This window comes from Bubalus bubalis, chromosome 16, assembly GCF_019923935.1.
Source record: "Bubalus bubalis isolate 160015118507 breed Murrah chromosome 16, NDDB_SH_1, whole genome shotgun sequence".
NCBI classification, from domain to species: Eukaryota; Metazoa; Chordata; class Mammalia; order Artiodactyla; family Bovidae; genus Bubalus; species Bubalus bubalis.
In genome coordinates, this window is record NC_059172.1 from 31293463 (window position 1) to 31313195 (window position 19733).

General features: G+C 38.6%; 1 protein-coding gene across 5 annotated transcripts in view; it reads left to right on the plus strand.

Moving 5' to 3' along the window:
• C2CD3 (C2 domain containing 3 centriole elongation regulator) overlaps nt 1-19733 on the plus strand; it is a 127413-nt gene that overhangs the window by 17260 nt on the left and 90420 nt on the right. For all 5 annotated transcript variants that reach the window (XM_044929377.2, XM_044929379.2, XM_044929380.2 and 2 more), the window contains exons 6-8: nt 9555-9687; nt 10152-10283; nt 18934-19081. In XM_044929377.2, the coding sequence (XP_044785312.2) occupies nt 9555-9687; nt 10152-10283; nt 18934-19081 (413 nt within the window). The remainder of the gene's footprint in view (nt 1-9554; nt 9688-10151; nt 10284-18933; nt 19082-19733) is intronic.

Below are 19733 nucleotides of genomic sequence, written 5' to 3' on the forward strand. Positions count from 1 at the left end.
ACTGCTTGGGTACATAATTTACATTAATAAGGATTTTTTTTAATGAAGAAAAACATTGTGTTCATAATTTTTCAACTAAAGTGTCTGTGATCTCCTATTTTTAAAAATATACCCTTATTATAATATTTTATACTTTAATGCAACCCTAGGCTGCACTAACAAAGAAAATTGTCCCACTATACTCAGCACCTGTCATCTCGCACCTGGAATATTTTGTATAGACCTGGGAACCAGACTTTGAGAACCAGGCTTTCATTAAGCAGTTATTTATTCAGTGCTTATTAAATGCCTGACACTCTTCCAGGTGTGAGGAATACAGCAATTTATTTTTTTTTAAAGGCCCAAAATCTTACCCTATGGATCTTCTATTCTAGATGGGAACAGATGATAAACTAGGTAAGTATGTAGTGTTAGATGGTGATAATGGCAGTTGTAAAAAATGAAGCAGGGAAAAAGAGGGAATGCTGTTTTATGCCTCTTGGCAAAGGAAGACCCTTTTAAGAAGTTAGTATTAAAGATCTATAGAAGATGAGTTCCTTCTAAGGAGAGTATCTAGACAAGAGTACTAATTTCACATGCTAGCAAGGTAAGGCTCAAAATCCTTCAAGCTGGGCTTTAGCAATACATGAACCAAGAACTTCCAGATGTACAAACTGGTTTTAGAAAAGGCAGAGGAACCAGAGATCAAATTGCCAACATCTGTTGGATCATCCAAAAAGCGAGAGAGTTCCAGAAAAACATTTACTACTGCTTTATTGACTATGCCAAAGCCTTTGACTGTGTGGATCACAACAAACTGTAGAAAATTCTTAAAGAGATGGGAATACCAGACCACCCACCTGCCTCCTGAGAAATCTGTGTGTAGGTCAAGAAGCAACAGTTAGAACTGGACATGGAACAACAGACTGGTTCCAAATTGGGAAAGGAGTGTGTCAAGGCTGTATCTTGTCACCTTGTTTATTTAACTTCTATGCAGAGTACATCATGAGAAACACTGGGCTGGATGAAGCACAAGCTGGAATCAAGATTGCCAGGAGAAATGTCAATAACCTTAGATACGCAGATGAAACCATCCTAATGGCAGAAAACAAAGAGGAACCTAAGAGCCTCATGATGAAGGTCAAAGAGGAGAGTGAAAAAGCTGCCTTAAAACTCAACATTCAAAAAACTAAGATCATGGCTTCTGGTCCTATCACTTCATGGCAAATAGATGGGGGAAAAATGGATAGTGAGAGACTTTATTTTCTTGTGCTCCAAAATCACTGTGGACAGTGACTGCAGCCATAAAATTAAAAGACACTTGATCCTTGGAAGAAAAGCTATTAACAAACCTAGAGAGAGTATTAATTAGCAGAGACATTACTTTGCCGACAAAGGTCTATCTACTCAAAGCTATGGTTTTTCCAGTAGTCATGTACAGCTGTGAGAGTTGGACCATAAAGAAGACTGAGCACTGAAGAATGGATGCTTTCAAACTGTGGTGCTGGAGAAGACTCTTGAGAGTCCCTTCGGTAACAGAGAGATCAAACCAGTCAATCCTAAAGGAAATCAGTCTGGAATATTCATTGGAAGGACTGATGCTGAGGCTGAAGCCCCAATAGTTTGGCTACTTGATGCAAAGAGCTGATTCATTGGAAAAGATCCTGATACTGGGAAAGATTGAGGGCAGGAGAAGAAGGGGGCAACAGAGGATGAGGTAGTTGGATGGCATCACTAACACGATGGACAGGGGTTTGAGCAGACTCCAGAAGATAGTGAAAGACAAGGAGCCTGGTGTGCTGCAGTCCATAGGGTCCCAAAGAGTTGGACATGACCGACTGAACAACAACAGCCTAGACTAGGGAAGAAACCACCACGAGATATTTAGCCTTAAGAAAACAGCTAAACAGCTACCATTTATTGAGTATTCATTATTGCTAGCTACTATGCCAGGTGCCTTATACATATAAACTTAACAAAAACTGAGTGAAGTTGGGATTGTTCGGTTCAGTTGCTCAGTCGTGTCTGACTCCTTGCGACCCCATGGACTGCAGCAAGCCAGGCCTCCCTATCCATCACCAACTCCTGGAGCTTACTCAAACTCATGTCCATTAAATCAGTGATGCCATCCAACCATCTCATCCTCTGTCGTTCCCTTCTATTCCCACCTTCAATTTTTCCCAGCATCAGGGTCTTTTCAAACGAGTCAGTTCTTCGCATCGGTGGCCAAAGTATTGGAGTTTCAGCTTCAACATCAGTCCTTCCAATGAATATTCAGGACCAATTTCCTTTAGGATGGACTGGTTGGATCTCCTTGCAGTCCAAGGGACTCTCAAGAGTCTTCTCCAACACCACAGTTCAAAAACATCGATTCTTCAGCACTCAGCTTTCTTTATAGTCCAACTCTCACATCCATATATGACTACTGGAAAATCCATAGCCTTGACTAGATGGACCTTTGTTGGCAAAGTAATGTCTCTGCTTTTGAATATGCTGTCTAGGTTGGTCATAACTTTTCTTCCAAGGAGTAAGCATCTTGTAATCGGATTGTTATCCCTTTTAATCGGATTGTTATCCCTATTTTAAAAGAAGACACGGACTCACAGTTAGGGAGTTTCTGTTCTATCAAGGGGGACAGCTGCTTCTTGGCTCCAGTTCATTGTTATCTTGGACTCTAAGGCAAAGTCCTTTGCTTCAGTCCTGTTGTACGTTCATTATTTTCTTAGACCTGCTTTAAAAAAAAAAAAAAATCAAGAACTCTGCTGGCCAACTGTTCAAGCCAAACAGTGTGTGCCAGGTGCAACCCATGGGCTGCCAATGTGCAAATCTCTTCCATAAGGGTTACTAGAATCATTGGGTTTAAACATAAAACATGACAGATTGTGACTAAGTCTGAGTTAATAGTCCAGTATTCCTACCTGTGAAAAAATGGGAAAGGATAGCTTCAAGAGAGAGTGAATTCTTTATCACTGATAATGGTCAAGTGTGGGCTGGATAACTTTGTGATGGGACTCTTACAGATGAGATTAAATCGCCAAGTAGACATCTATCTTTAAGATCCCTTCCAACCACAAGACAGTGGAGAATGAAGATTTAAGTGGACCACTTTAGTAAGTAGGTCTAGAACTAAGGTCATGGAGAATTATAATACATAAACCTAACCACCTTCCTGGTCTTTATTAAAATGACCTTATGAAAGGGGATACAGAGCTAAATTAGTCATCAAGCTAGTATTTATGAAACACTAACTATACATCCTACTTATAAGAGTTGGGATTTAGATAGCAAGGAGTAGGAGAAAAAAACAGAAGCTTTATACCTCCCTGTTTAGCAAGGGCTGTGCCCCTGGCATGTAAGAAATAAACAAGGGAAACATTTGTCCTAAACTCACTTAAGTGCCTTTCCTCTGTGATCAGAAAATGATTATTGAGTTGAGGTGCAGGAAGATCCTATGACAGCTTTCTTAGTGTGGGAACCAGCTTCCTCTTACGAAGAGGAGATAAGGTGTTTTTGTTGCCATGCCTTAGACTTTAGAGAAACTTTTCTAAGAGTGCTTGTTTCAAGGAAGAAACCACTTGAAAGCCAATCAATGGACTGTCCTTGCTCAGATTTGTTCACTTGTTGCCATCAGTGTTTACTTCTTTTTTAAAATCTGCTATTGGAAAGAATCTTCAGTGCCTGTTCTTATTCAGATGTTAATAACTAATTAAGTCACTCTTAAAATATTACCATTCCAGGGAATATTTTATTTAGCAAAAAATGCAATTCAACAGATAGCTTTTGAGTGCCTATTTTGTGTCAGCCATTGTTTTGAGTATTGAGGTTACAGTGAGAAATGAGTCCCTGACCTTAATGAATTCATTCTAGTAAGAGAAATAGACTCTAAAGCAGATATGGTATAATTATATATGATATATACAACACTGGAAGTATTTATTAAAACATTTAATGAGCACATATAGTATAATCATGTGTGATATATTACAACAGTGGAAGTATTTATTAAAACATTTAATCAGGGAGGGAAATGGGAATAAGGTTCAAGAGGGAGGGGACATATGTATACTTATGGCAGATTCATATTGAGGTTTGACAGAAAACAACAAAATTCTGTAAAGCAGTTATCCTTCAATTAAAAAAATGAATGAAGTGAAAGTCGCTCAGTCATGTCCAACTCTTTGTAACCCCATGGACTATTCAGACCATGGAATTCTCTAGGCCAGAATACTGGAGTGGGTAGCCTTTCCCTTCTCCAGGGGATCTTCCCAACCCAGGGATTGAACCCAGGTCTCCTGCATTGCAGGCGGTTTCTTTACTAGCTGAGCCACAAGGGAAGCCAAAAAAAAAAAAATTTTTAATCAAATTCCTGATACGTACCAGGCAACAAGGATACAGAGACTAACAAAAGCCAGTCCATCACCTCAAAGTTGATTGGGTGAGATAAACAATTTTAATACTGCATGATAATTCTGTGATGGAATGGAATACCTAGAACTTTGAGAGTACAAAGGAAATATTGTGTATAAGGAATTAAAAATAGTTGTGTATGATTAGATCATAAAGTACCAAGACTGTTGTCTCTGGACAATAGTCTGTGTCAGTTTTCCGTGTCAGTAGAAAAACTATTTTTCTGGGAACACATGTATACCTGTGGCGGATTCATTTTGATATTTGGCAAAACTAATACAGTTATGTAAAGTTTAAAAATAAAATTAAAAAAAGAAAAACTATTTTTCTACATGGCCCTAAAGTCAGATGAAGTTTATTTTTGACACTGCTTTTCATTAACTACTTTATTCATAAGGCATTTATTGAGTGTCCCTACCTCATTGCTGCTGCTGCTGCTACGTCACTTTAGTTGTGTCTGACTCTGTGCGACCCCAGAGACGGCAGCCCCTACCTCATTAAAGATCTTTAAACCATATCAAATTAAGCCAAGTATTAACTGGAAACTAAAACAAGGAGGACTTCATGTCATATATCAAGCTTCATTTTCTTTTTTTAAATTAATTTATTTTAATTGGAGACTAATTACAATATTGTGGTGGTTTTTGCCATACATTGACATGAATAAGCCATGGGTGTACATGTGTCCCCCCACCCCACCCCGAACCCCCCTCTCACTTCCCTCCCATCCCATCCCTCTGGGTCATCCCAGTGCACTGGCTTTGAGTGCCTTGTGCACCTTTGAGTGCCATGCATCAAACTTGGACTGGTCATCTATTTCACATATGGTAATATACATGTTTCAGTGCTGTTCTCTCAAATCATCCCGCCCTCACCTTCTCCCAGAGTCCAAAAATCTGTTCTTTATATCTGTGTCTCTTTTGTTCTCTTGCATACAGGGTTGTCGTTACCATCTTTCTAAATTCCATGTATATGCATTAGTATACTGTATTGGTGTTTTTCTTTCTGACTTACTTCATTCTGTATAATAGGCTCCAGTTTCATCCACCTCATTAGAACTGATTCAAATGATTCTTTTTAATGGCTGAGTAATACTCCATTGTGTATATGTACCACAACTTTCTTATCCATTCATCTGCCAGTGGACATCTAGGTTGCTTCCCATGTCCTGGCTATTGTAAACAGTGCTGCAATGAACATTGGGGTACACGTGTCTCTTTCAATTCTGGTATTCTCGGTGTGTTTACCCAGCAGTGGGATTGCTGGGTCGTATGGCAGTTCTATTTCCAGTTTTTAAGGAACCTCCACACTGTTCTCCATAGCACCTGTACTAGTTTGCATTCCCACCAACGGTGTAAGAGGGTTCCCTTTTTCAACACCTCTCCAGCATTTATTATTGTTTGTAGACTTTTTGATGCAGCCATTCTGACCAGCGTGAAATGGTATTTCATTGTGGTTTTGATTTGCATTTCTCTGATAATGAGTGATGTTGAGCATCTTTTCACGTGTTTGTTAGCCATCTGTATGTGTTTGGAGAAATGTCTGTTTAATTTTTGGCCTATTTTTTGATTGGGTCATTTGTTTTTCTGGTATTGAGCTACATGAGCTGCTTGTATATTTTGAAGATTAATTCTTTGTCAGTTGTTTCATTGCTATTATTTTCTCCCATTCTGAAGGCTGTCTTTTCATCTTGCTTATAGTTTCCTTCATTGTGCAAAACCTTTTGAGTTTAATTAAGTCCCATTTGTTTATTTTTGCTTTTATTTCCATTACTCTGGGAGGTGGGTCATAGAGGATCCTGCTGTTATATCAGAGTATTCTGCCTATGTTTTCCTCTAGGAGTTTTATAGTTTCTGGTCTTACATTTAGATCTTTAACCCATTTTGAGTTTATTTTTGTGTATGGTGTTAGAAAGGGTTCTAGTTTCATTCTTTTACAAGTGGTTGACCAGTTTTCCCATCACCACTTGTTAAAGAGATTGTCTTTTCTCCATTGTATATTTTTGCCTCCTTTGTCAAAGATAAGGTGTCCATAGGTGCGTAGATTCACTCTGGGCTTTCTATTTTGTTCCATTGATCTATATTTATGTCTTTGTATAGCAAGCTTCTATAACCAGATTTTCAGTGCTAGCAGATCATGTTTTCTTCATCCTTTCTCATTGAATAAACAAGATAACTATTTTCTGGCTGAATCCCAAAGAGGTTTTTTTAAAAAATAAAAATGCATACAGTGATTTCTGAATGGAATATTGTATAGCCATTATTTATGTAGAAAAAAAGTTAATGCATATTGTTAAATGAAAAGGCAGTTATAAAACAGTATACATAATATGCCATTTTTGCAAAAGAAAAAATTTATATATATATATATATATATATATACACACACATACATACACATACCTGTACAGGGATATGTATGCATAGATTAAAAACTATACAGAATATATCAAAATGTAAATCAGTATTCATGGGTAGTACCATTAATGGGAATATTAATTTTCTATTGTTATATAACAAGTTACCACAAACTTAATGTCTTAAAAATAATACCCATTTATTAGTCACAGTTCTGTGGATCAGAAGTCCAACAAAGTATGGTTGGGTTTTCTGCTTAGGTCATCTTAGGCTAAAATCAAGTTGTCAGCCCAGCTAAATTCTCATCTGAAAGCCCTGGCGGGGGAAATTCACTTCCAAGTTCATTCTTGTTGACAGAATCCAGTTCCTTGCTATAATAGGACTAAGGTCCCGTATCCTTGCTGGTGGTCAGCCAGGGTCCACTCTAAGCTCCTAAAGGCCATGTGCATTTCCTGCCATGTGGCCATCTCCATCTTTAAGACAGCAGTGATACATTGCATCCCTCTCATGCTTTAAATCTCTGACTTCATATCCTGCAAACAGCCAGAGAAAACTCTGCTTTATAATGGTTTGGGACGACCAAGATAATCTCCCAATCTTAAGGTAGATTGATTTGGAAACATAATTACTTCCATAAAATCCCTTTACAACATTGTCTAGATGAGTAAATCACTAGGAAAAGGCATTTGTATTCCAGTGGCTGGAAATCTGAGAGGAACTGTTTTAGAATTCTACCTACATCATTTCTCAGCCTTTTGGCTAAGATCAAGTAAAGAATTCTGCATACCATAATTGGTAACCTTTATTTTTCTTTTACTTATATTTTCACATAACACATTTCTGCTTTAGTGACTATGCCAAGGCCTTTGACTGTGTGGATCACAATGAACTGTGGAAAATTCTGAAAGAGATGGGAATACCAGACCACCTGACCTGCTTCTTGAGAAAACTATATGCAGGTCAAGAAGCAACAGTTAGAACTGGACATGGAACAACAGACTGGTTCCAAATAGGAAAAGGAACATGTCAAGGCTGTGTATTGTCACCCTGTTTATTTAACTTACATGCAGAGTACATCATGAGAAACGCTGTGCTGGAAGAAACACAAGCTGGAATCAAGATTGCCGGGAGAAATATCAATAACCTCAGATATGCAGATGACACCACCCTTATGGCACAAAGTGAAGAGGAACTCAAAAGCCTCTTGATGAAAGTGAAAGTGGAGAGTGAAAAAGTTGGCTTAAAGCTCAACATTCAGAAAACTAAGATCATGGCATCCAGTCCCATCACTTCATGGGAAATAGTTGGGGAAACAGTGTCAGACTTTATTTTTGGGGGCTCCAAAATCACTGCAGATGGTGATTGCAGCCATGAAATTAAAAAACGCTTACTCCTTGGAAGGAAAGTTGTGACCAACCTAGATAGCATATTCAAAAGCAGAGACATTACTTTGCCAACAAAGGGCCGTCTAGTCAAGGCTATGGTTTTTCCTGTGGTCATGTATGGATGTGAGAGTTGGACTGTGAAGAAAGCTGAGCACCGAAGAATTGATGCTTTTGAACTGTGGTGTTGGAGAAGACTCTTGAGAGTCCCTTGGACTGCAAGGAGATCCAACCAGTCCATTCTGAAGGAGATCAGCCCTGGGATTTCTTTGGAAGGAATGATGCTAAAGCTGAAACTCCAGTACTTTGGCCAGCTCATGCGAAGAGTTGACTCATTGGAAAAGACTCTGATGCTGGGAGGGATTGGGGGCAGGAGGAGAAGGGGACGACAGAGGATGAGATGGCTGGATGGCGTCACTGACTCGATGGATGTGAGTCTGAGTGAACTCCAGGAGATGGTGATGGACAGGGAGGCCTGGCGTGCTGCGATTCATGGGGTCGCAAAGAGTCGGACACAACTGAGCAACTGAACTGAACACATTGAATGTTTGATATTTCAAGGTTTTTTTGGGTTTTAGTTTTGAGTTTTTAAGCTATATGTTGAATTCTTTATACTGAAAAATGTTGAGTGTTTATGGATCTGTTTGAGGGTTTTTTTGGCCTGCCTACCGTATCTTGTTTTTAGAAGCTAAAAAAACTCTAGATCAAGATAGACAAGCACTTGGTATCTAGACTTACTTTACCTCCTGAACAACTGTGGAACCTCAAGAAAATAATTATTCTTCTCAGTATTCCTTGAAATAATGCCAGTGGTCCTAAGCTTTTAAAAAGTCTAGGAAAAGGTGGGGTCATATATGTATAGTGATGTAGAGTCATCCTGGTTATGCTGCATGATATATTGGACAAGTTACACATCCTCTGTGCCTCAACTTTTTCATCTGGAAAATGAAGGAAATAATAGTACCCATTTTAGAGGATTGTTGGGAGGGTTAAATCAATTCTTATATATAACATACATAGAAAAGTGCCTAGGAAGTGGTAAGGGTTCAGTAAATGTTATCCACTATAATTGTTGTTGTTACTTAAGGACGGGAAAATTATTTTACTAAATTTATTATGTACAACCACCAGTTGGAAGAGTCAATGTATGTATATAACAACTGCAATAAGGAGGTCAGTCTCTATGGAATAGAGAGACTCCATTCACTGCTGTAATGCCAACATCTAAAACAGTTCACGTAATAGAAGCTTAGTAAAAATTTGTTGTAAAGTGAATGTCCTCAAGGGATTCTCAAGCTAGTGGGGAAAGTACACAAATAAGCAATTATAGTATACTATAGTAAGTTGTGTGATAGAAGAACAGGGGCTAAATATTGCAAATGTTTCTGCTGGATTTAGATTTCTTGTGTTCTGCTTTTGCCCTCTTCAGCTCTGTTAGAACAAGGCAATAAACTGCGTAATGCCATGGTGATTTCTGCAATGAAATCAAGTCCAGATACTAGCATGTTGTTGGAAGAAGTTCATCCTTCTATGAAAGAAGATTTTCTTAGAACATCATCACAGTAAGTTATGGGATAAACATGAATTCCAGTAGTTCATTTCTTAATAGTTGTTAATGTGTCTTTTTTGTCAAGATATGGACTAAATAATCTTGGAAGTGTTCAGCAAGTAATTTTTTAATGTGGTGGGAAAGAAGCCTAAACTAGGAGTTAAGCTACTCAAAATCTAGACCTAGGACTGACACTTGCTAAGTATGTAAATGGCTAAATTCTTGATCTTTCTCAACCAGCATGCTTGTATATAAAATGGGTATATTTTTTCCTCCCTCTCTTACATAAATGAAATGAGATTCTAATGTAGGAAAAGGCTTTGTAAATTGTGAAGTTTTATATATATTTAAGGTAAAGTCTAAAACATTTCAAGTTTTCCATGTTGAACTGTTTCCATGTATACTTCTCAGCTCATTAAATTCTGATTTAGATTTTCCCATATGTTAGCCAGTGAAAACATTTTTTTTCTTCCTTAGAATCAAAGCCTTATCTAGGAATCAAGTTAAAGACCACATTGAAGATCACCTCCTGCCTCCAACTGAGAAACAGGAAAATTGGAAACATGACACAAAGGCTGATACCAGAGCCATACAGCTGCTGTTGGGCAGGTAAGAGCTCTTAACTCTCTTTTCTTTAAAATTTTTCCTCCAATTTATTGTGTATATTGTTAACAGATTTATCTTCCTAAAGCAACAACACTTCTTTTGAATAACTAAGTCATTCCCTTATTCATTACATATTAAATCATTATTTATTATCTACTAAATAAAAATCCAATCTTTAGCCTTTTATTCTTAGCTTCACTTATAGAATGGTCTCCAGTCTACCTTTACATTCTTATTTCTCACCTGTTTCCTTAACACCAGTGTCAGCAGTGTCTAATGAAAAGAACATGGAATTTAAATAGACACAGTTGAAATTTGGGGTCTATCTCTTATTACCTATATGGCCTGTACAATTAAGGCAGGAAAAAAAATAAAAGGGTTCCAAATTGGGAAGGAAGAAGTAAGACTGTATTCACAAATGACATGATCTGGTATGTAAAAAATCCTAAAGAATCCACTGTGAGACAGATTGCAGGATAACACGATAAGTCAATTATACTTCTATTTACTTGCAGTGACCAATCAAAAAATAAGATTAAGGGAATTCCCTGACGATCCATCAGTTAGGACTCAGGGCTTTCACTGCCAGGGCTAGGGTTTGATCCCTGGTCAAGGAACTAAGATCCTACAAGCCATGCAGTAAGTAAATAAATAAAATTAAGAAACAATTCCATTTATAATAACATTGATAAGAATAAAATACAAATAAATTTAACTGAAGAAGTTTAAAACATAACTGCAAATTGTTGAAAGAAATTAAAGGAGATCTAAATAAATGGGGAAAATCTCATGTTCATGATTCAGTACAATCCCTGTCAAATTCATAGCTGACTTCTTCATAGATATTGACAAGCTGATTGTAATTACTATGAAATTAAAGGATACCTAGAATAGCCAAAAGAATCTTAAAAAAGAAAAAAATAGAGGGATTCACACTTTGCTATTTTAAAACTTACTACAAAGCAAGAGTAAGCAAGTCAGTTTGGTACTGGCATAAGGATAGACATAAATAAATGGAATAGAATTGGTAGTCTAGAAATAAAGCCATATCAACTAATATTCAACAATGGTGTCAAGACCATTAAGTGGAAGAAAGAATTTCCTTTTCAATAAATGGTGCTGGCACTGCTGGCTAGCCACATGCAAAAAATGAAGTTGGACTCTCAAACCATATTTTAAAAATTAATTCACTATGAATTAGATAGCTAAATGGAAGAACTAAAACTATAAAACTCTTAAAACAGAGATAAGTCTTTGTAATCTTGAATTTGGAAAAGGATCCTTAGATATGCATCAGAAGTACAACTAACAACAACAAAAAATAGTTAAGTTAAACTTAAGAAAATTAAAAATGTTTGGGCTTCAAAAGATACTATTAAGAAGTGAAAAGATAATCACAGAATGGAAGAAAATATTTATAAATCTTATATCTGATAAAAGACACATTAGAATATGTGAGGAACTCAACAACTTAATAACTAAGGCATAAATAATCCAATTTAAAAGGCAAAGTTTCTACATAGAGATTTCTTCAAATAAGATAGTCAGATGGCTAATATGCATATAAAAGTTGTCAGCACCTTTAGTTATCAGATCAGATCAGATCAGTCGATCAGTCGTGTCTGAAACTTTGTGACCCCATGAATCGCAGCGCGCCAGGCCTCCCTGTCCATCACCAACTTCCGGAGTTCACTCAGACTCATGTCATTTGAGTCAGTGATGCCATCCAGCCATCTCTTCCTCTGTCGTCCCCTTCTCTTCTTGCCCCCAATCCCTCCCAGCATCAGAGTCTTTTCCAATGAGTCAACTCTTCCCATGAGGTGGCCAAAGTACTGGAGTTGCAGCTTTAGCATCATTCCTTCCAAAGAAATCCCAGGGCTGATCTCCTTCAGAATGGACTGGTTGGATCTCTTTGCAGTCCAAGGGACTCTCAAGAGTCTGCTCCAACACCACAGTTCAAAAGCATCAATTCTTCGGCGCTCAGCTTTCTTCACATTCCAACTCTCACATCCATACATGACCACTGGAAAAACCATAGCCTTGACTAGACGGCCCTTTGTTGGCAAAGTAATGTCTCTGCTTTTGAATATGCTATCTAGGTTGGTCATAACTTGCCTTCCAAGGAGTAAGTGTCTTTTAATTTCATGGCTGCAGTCATCATCTGCAGTGATTTTGGAGCCCAGAAAAATAATGTCTGACACTGTTTCCACTGTTTCCCCATCTATTTCCCATGAAGTGATAGGACCGGATGCCATGATCTTTGTTTTCTGAATGCTGAGCTTTAAGCCAACTTTTTCACTCTCCACTTTCACCTTCATCAAGAGGCTTTTGAGTTCCTCTTCACTTTCTGCCATAAGGGTGGTGTCATCTGCATATCTGAGGTTATTGATATTTCTCCCAGCAATCTTGATTCCAGCTTGTGTTTCTTCTAGTCCAGCGTTTCTCATGATGTACTCTGCATATAAGTTAAATAAACAGGGTGACGATATATAGCCTTGATGTACTCCTTTTCCTATTTGGAACCAGTCTGTTGTTCCATGTCCAGTTCTAACTGTTGCTTCCTGACCTGCATACAAATTTCTCAAGAGGCAGATCAGGTGGTCTGGTATTCCCATCTCTTTCAGAATTTTCCACAGTTTATTGTGACCCACACAGTCAAAGGCTTTGGCATAGTCAGTAAAGCAGAAATAGATGTTTTTCTGGGACTCTCTTGCTTTTTCCATGATCCAGCGGATGTTGGCAATTTGATCTCTGGTTCCTCTACCTTTTCTAAAACCAGCTTGAACATCCGGAAGTTCACGGTTCACATATTGCTGAAGCCTGGCTTGGAGAATTTTGAGCATTACTTTACTAGCGTGTGAAATGAGTGCAATTGTGCGGTAGTTTGAGCATTCTTTGGCATTGCCTTTCTTTGGGATTGGAATGAAAACTGACCTTTTCCAGTCCTGTGGCCACTGCTGAGTTTTCCAAATTTGCTGGCATATTGAGTGTAGCACCTTCACAGCATCATCTTTCAAGATTTGGAATAGCTCAACTGGAATTCTATCACCTCCACTAGCTTTGTTCATAGTGATGCTTTCTAAGGCCCACTTGACTTCACATTCCAGGATGTCTGGCTCTAGGTCAGTGATCACACCATCGTGATTATCTGGGTCGTGAAGATCTTTTTTGTACAGTTCTTCTGTGTATTCTTGCCATCTCTTCTTAATATCTTCTGCTTCTGTTAGGTCCATACTATTTCTGTCCTTTATCGAGCCCATCTTTGCATGAAATGTTCCTTTGGCATCTCTGATTTTCTTGACGAGGTCTCTAGTCTTTCCCATTCTGTTGTTTTCCTCTGTTCTTTGCAGTGATCACTGAAGAAGGCTTTCTTATCTCTTCTTGCTATTCTTTGGAATTCTGTATTCAGATGCTTATATCTTTCCTTTTCTCCTTTGCTTTTCGCTTCTCTTCTTTTCACAGCTATTTGTAAGGCCTCCCCAGACAGCCATTTTGCTTTTTTGCATTTCTTTTCCATGGGGATGGTCTTGATCCCTGTCTCCTGTACAGTGTCACGAACCTCATTCCGTAGCTCATCAGGCACTCTATCTATCAGATCTAGGCCCTTAAATCTATTTCTCACTTCCACTGTATAATTATAAGGGATTTGATTTAGGTCATACCTGAATGGTCTAGTAATTTTCCCTACTTTCTTCAATTTAAGTCTGAATTTGGCAATAAGGAATTCATGGTCTGAGCCACAGTCAGCTCCTGGTCTTGTTTTTGCTGACCATATAGAGCTTCTCCATCTTTGGCTGCAAAGAATATAATCAGTCTGATTTCGGTGTTGACCATCTGGTGATGTCCATGTATAGAGTCTTCTCTTGTGTTGTTGGAAGAGGGTGTTTGTTATGACCAGTGCATTTTCTTGGCAAAACTCTGTTAGTCTCTGCCCTGCTTCATTCCGTATTCCAAGGCCAAATTTGCCTGTTACTTCAGGTGTTTCTTGAGTTCCTACTTTTGCATTCCAGTCCCCTATAATGAAAAGGACATCTTTTTTGGGTGTTAGTTCTAAAAGGTCTTATAGGTCTTCATAGAACCGTTCAACTTCAGCTTCTTCAGCGTTACTGGTCGGGGCATAGACTTGGATTACTGTGATATTGAATGGTTTGCCTTGGAAATGAACAGAGATCATTGTCGTTTTTGAGACTGCATCCAAGTACTGCATTTCGGACTCTTTTGTTGACCATGATGGCTACTCCATTTCTTCTGAGGGATTCCTGCCTGCAGTAGTAGATATAATGGTCATCTGAGTTAAATTCACCCATTCCAGTCCATTTCAGTTCGCTGATTCCTAGAATGTCGACATTCACTCTTGCCATCTCTTGTTTGACCACTTCCAATTTGCCTTGATTCATGGTCCTGACATTACAAGTTCCTATGCAATATTGCTCTTTACAGCATCGGACCTTGCTTCTATCACCAGTCACATCCACAGCTGGGTATTGTTTTTGCTTTGGCTCCATCCCTTCTTTCTTTCTGGAGTTATTTCTCCACTGATCTTCTCCACTGATCTCCAGTAGCATATTGGGCACCTACTGACCTGGGGAGTTTCTCTTTCAGTATCCTATCATTTTGCCTTTTCATACTGTTCATGGGGTTCTCAAGGCAAGAATACTGAAGTGGTTTGCCATTCCCTCTCCAGTGGACCACATTCTATCAGTTAGTTACCAGGGAAATGCAAATCAAAACTAAACAAGATACTACTTCATACCCAGTAGGATCAGTTCAGTTCAGTCGCTCAGTGTCCAACTCTGCGACCCCATGGACTGCAGCACACCAGGCTTCCCTATCCATCACCAGCTCCCAGAGCTTGCTCAAACTCACGTCCATCGAGTTGGTAAAGCCATCCAACCATCTCATCCTCTGTTGTCCCCTTCTCCTCTTGCCTTCCGTCTTTTCCAGCATCAGGGTCTTTTCCAGTGAGTCAGTTCTTCGCATCAGGTGGCCAAAGTATTAGAGTTTCAGCTTCAGCATCAGTCCTTCCAATGAATATTCAGGGCTGGTTTCCCACTAGGGTGGTTAGAATCAAAAAATCAGATTAAGTGTTGGTGAGGCTGTGGAAAATTTGAAATCTTCATAGATGGCTGGTAGTGGTGTAAAATGATGCAGCCACTTTGGAAGATAATCTGTCAGTTCCTCAGATTGTTGCACATCAAGTTATCGTGTGTCCCAGCAGTTCAACTCCCTAAGTATATAGCCAAAGAAAACGAAAATATAAGTCCACGTAAAAACATGTACATGAATTGCAATAGTCATAACGGTAAAAAATGCCCATCAGCTGATTAATAGATTTTTTAAATGGAGTATTATTTGTCCAGAAAAAGGAAAAAAGTACTGTTAACATGCTGCAGCATGAGGGAACCTTGAAAAATCATGCTAAATGAAAGAAGCCAGTCACAAAAGAGCACATAAAGATCAAGAATCCAGCACAGGGACTTCCCTGATGGTCCAGTGGCTGGGAATCCACACTCCCAATGCAGGAAGCGGGAGTTTGATCCCTACTTGGGGAACTAGATCCCACATGCCACAGCTAAGAGTTTGCATGCTGCAATTAAAGATCCCACATGCTACAACCTGAGTGCCACAACTAAGACCCAATGGAGCCAAAAATAAATAAATGTTTATATATATTTTTTAATAAGACTTTTCTACCAGCTCCATGGAAAGCAGTGGAGAGTTACTTTCAGGATTCTGAAAACTCTTAATTATCGATCTCAAATTCCATTTCCAGTCAAACTATCAATCATGTGAGGGCAGGGTAAAAATATTTTCATACATCCAAGGACTCAAAACATTGCCTCTCTTGCACTAGTTCTCAGGAAACCACAGGCTATTCTCTGCCACAAAGAGAATCTAGGAATAAAGAACAAGGCTTGGAGTCCAAGAAGCAGGGGATGTAATAGAGAAAAAAGAGAAAAGGAGCTTTATGGTCTATGTCCATATTTAGAGAGCAGACACTGCTTGTGGAAGCAGGACAGGGCTTCTGTAGCGATACTTCTAAGGATGGGAAAGGATAGATAGAAACACATTTCTCCTGCGTTTGACCAGATCAAGAGGAAATGTTCAGTTCTCTTGGAGAGTTCAATAATGAAATAATAATTGGCATATAGAAAGCTACTTTAAACAAAAATTAAGGCAGTTATTAAAACAAGAAAAGCTAGACTTTGTAAAGAAAGGGTAGTAAATTATACTTGGCTCTGATATGATGTTAACCCTGAAGATTAACATCATATCTCTTAAATCATTATTATGATTTGATGTTATTGTTCTTGGAAACAGATTTCCCTTTCCCCCATCTTCTCAAATGGGGGAAAGGGAAATCTGTTTTCAAGAATAATGATTTAAGAGAATGGATCCTTCACTTTTTCATAATACAAAGTCATTTAGAAAAGTGAAAAAAATCAGAAAATAGCAACACACGTGTTACTTAGAAATATAAAGGTAAGTACCAACAGAAACAAGGAGTTGAAAGTGATTACTTCTAAGGAGACAGGCAGCTACTGTTTCTCATTTGTCTTATGATCCTATTTGACTTTTAAAATATGTACATGTACATGTTTTCCTTGATTAAAACATGATTAAGAAGAAAAACAAGAGAGCAGACTTGTCTTGTAGCTAAAGAATACAGACAAATTCCAGGCCCCCTCTCCTCTTTTCCAACTTTTATATTTCCTGCCCTCCCAACAGGAACCCTAGGCCACTGGCCTGTGCAGAATGGCTCTGACCTCTCTCAGTTTTCATGTCCTTAGTATTGCATGGAGGGAAATGGCATGCTTTTTTAATGTGTTGTAGATAAGAATACATTCAAAGAAATGTTAATTTTGAAAAATAAGTAAAAAGTGGAGGACTGTATACTAAGCAGTAGAAATATTCATAACTTTAAGTGTTGCAAGGAGGGGAGAAAAGCTACTAGAGGGGAGTAGGGATCCATAAGTGGCAAATAAGAGTTGTGTAGAACATCAAGAAGTAGAGCTTCTAAAAGGAGCAGTGTTCACAGGCTGCAGAGAAGCTGTGTCGATTGTGAAGTTGTTAGTTGGGTTTGAGCAGTTAGGAAGTTGTTCTTAACCTTTGAGAGAGAGATTACTATAGTTAAGTGGTTCTCAACTGGAAGCCAGTTCCCCCCTATCCCCACTGTATGGGACATTTGGAAATGTCTGAAGATACTTCTGGTTATCACACCTGGAGGGATTGCTTTCAGGCTATTGGCTTCTGATGAGTAGAGTCCAGGGATCCAGAATGCACATGGTAGCTCCCAGTAACAGTGACTCATCTGACCCAACATTTCAGTAGTGCTAAGATTGAGAAGCTCTGCTGTAGGTTAAAGAAAGGTAAAGAAAGGAACACTTCAGTTCAGTTCAGTCGCTCAGTTGTGTCCGACTCTTTGTGACCCCATGAATTGCAGCATGCCAGGCCTCCCTGTCTATCACCATCTCCCGAAATTCACTCAAACTCACTTCCATCGAGTTGCTTATGCCATCCAGCCATCTCATCCTCTGTCATCCCCTTCTCCTCCTGCCCCCAGTCCCTCCCAGCATCAGAGTCTTTTCCAATGAGTCAACTCTTCTCGTGAGGTGGCCAAAGTACTGGAGTTGCAGCTTTAGCATTATTTCTTCCAAAGAACACACAGGGCTGATCTCCTTTAGAATGGACTGGTTGGATCTCCTTGCAGTCCAAAGGACTCTCAAGAGTCTTGTCCAACACCACAGTTCAAAAGCATCAATTCTTCGGCGCTCAGCTTTCTTCACAGTCCAACTCTCACATCCATACATGACTACTGGAAAAACCATAGCCTTGACTAGACAGACCTTTGTAGGCAAAGTAATGTCTCTGCTTTTGAATATGCTATCTAGGTTGGTCATAACTTTCCTTCCAAGGAGTAAGCGTCTTTTAATTTCATGGCTGCAGTCACCATCTGCAGTGATTTTGGAGCCCAAAAAAATAAAGTCTGACACTGTTTCCACTGTTTATTAAATGCTAATTACTATAGGAGAAACTAAAATTAAATATACATGTATTTGTATGCTTATCTTTCTTAATTAGTTTACAAACTGTATATAAGTAGAGTTCTATTTTACTTATTTTACTATTTTACTACTTATTTCTCTACTCCTCATAGAGCTGATCTTTCCATAAATAAATACATATATTTTTGCTTAATAGAAGAAGGCATGTTTATGAATTAGTCATTCTTCACAAAAACAGTATATAACATTTAACTCCATTGAATTATAGTCAGTTGTTTACTTTTTTTCCCTCCCTACTACACCATGAGCAGCACAAGAGTAGAACAAGTTAGCTTAGCCATCCCTGTACCATTCAGGACCTAACAGCATGCCTGGCACATAATAGGTACCCAGTAAAATGTTTGTTCAATAAATGAATGAGCTCACAATCAGTGTCTGAAATGTATTTTTTGAGTGCTAGTTGTTTACATCCCAGAAGAGGAGGACTATGATATAAAAGTAAGTGTTAGATGGTCTTCTATATAATGTAAGTCTTCTGTTTTATGTATTTTCTTCCACATTTAGAACTTTAGAATGTTTACCCCCAAAAAAAAAGAATAAGATGAAACGTCTTTTAAAGTTCTATTTTATTTTTCTTATTTCTGCAGTGCTGAATTGTCCCAAGGTCGCTATTGGGATGGCCTAGGCTCTCCTCCAGATTCCCCATCTCCTGGGAGTGATGTGTATTGCAGCAGTGAGCCCAATGACCCTCAATATGACCAGAGTCTCCTGGAGAACTTATTTTATACAGCACCTGTAAGTTACTGAATCTGAAAGCTTAGGAATTGGAGAAATTAATTAAATAATTACTTCTCTTGTGTTAATCATAGAGTTATTAATAATATTAGTGGGTGTAGGCACATTACTACTTGCCAGACAGAAAGCTATTCCTTTTACATAATTATAACAACAGTCTGAAGAGGAGGGTGTTACCTTCATTCTACAGATGAGGAGATAAGACTAGTAAGATTAATTATTTTGTCCAAGTACAAATACAAATAAGTGTTGGAACTAAGATTCAAATTCAGGTTTGCCTGAGTCCAAAGCCTATAGTCTTAATATATTGTATGGCTTCCTTAGAGCTCTTTGAAGGAAGAGCTAATTTAGGTATACTCTCAGAACCACCCTTGACTGGTATCTCTTCAGATAGAGATGTTCCAGAAGTACCTCTACACATGGGGAACAAATATCCCTACTGACCCAAGAACATTCTCTTTTCAGGCAGTTTTAGCATTTTCAAAGTTATTTCTTATATCAAGGTATATGTTCCATTTGTTGGTTTAGCATCTTGTAGAAGGCAATGGCACCCCACTCCAGTACTCTTGCCTGGAAAATCCCATGGACAGAGGAGCCTGATGGGCTGCAGTCCCTGAGGTCGCTAAGAGTTAGACATGACTGAGCGACTTCA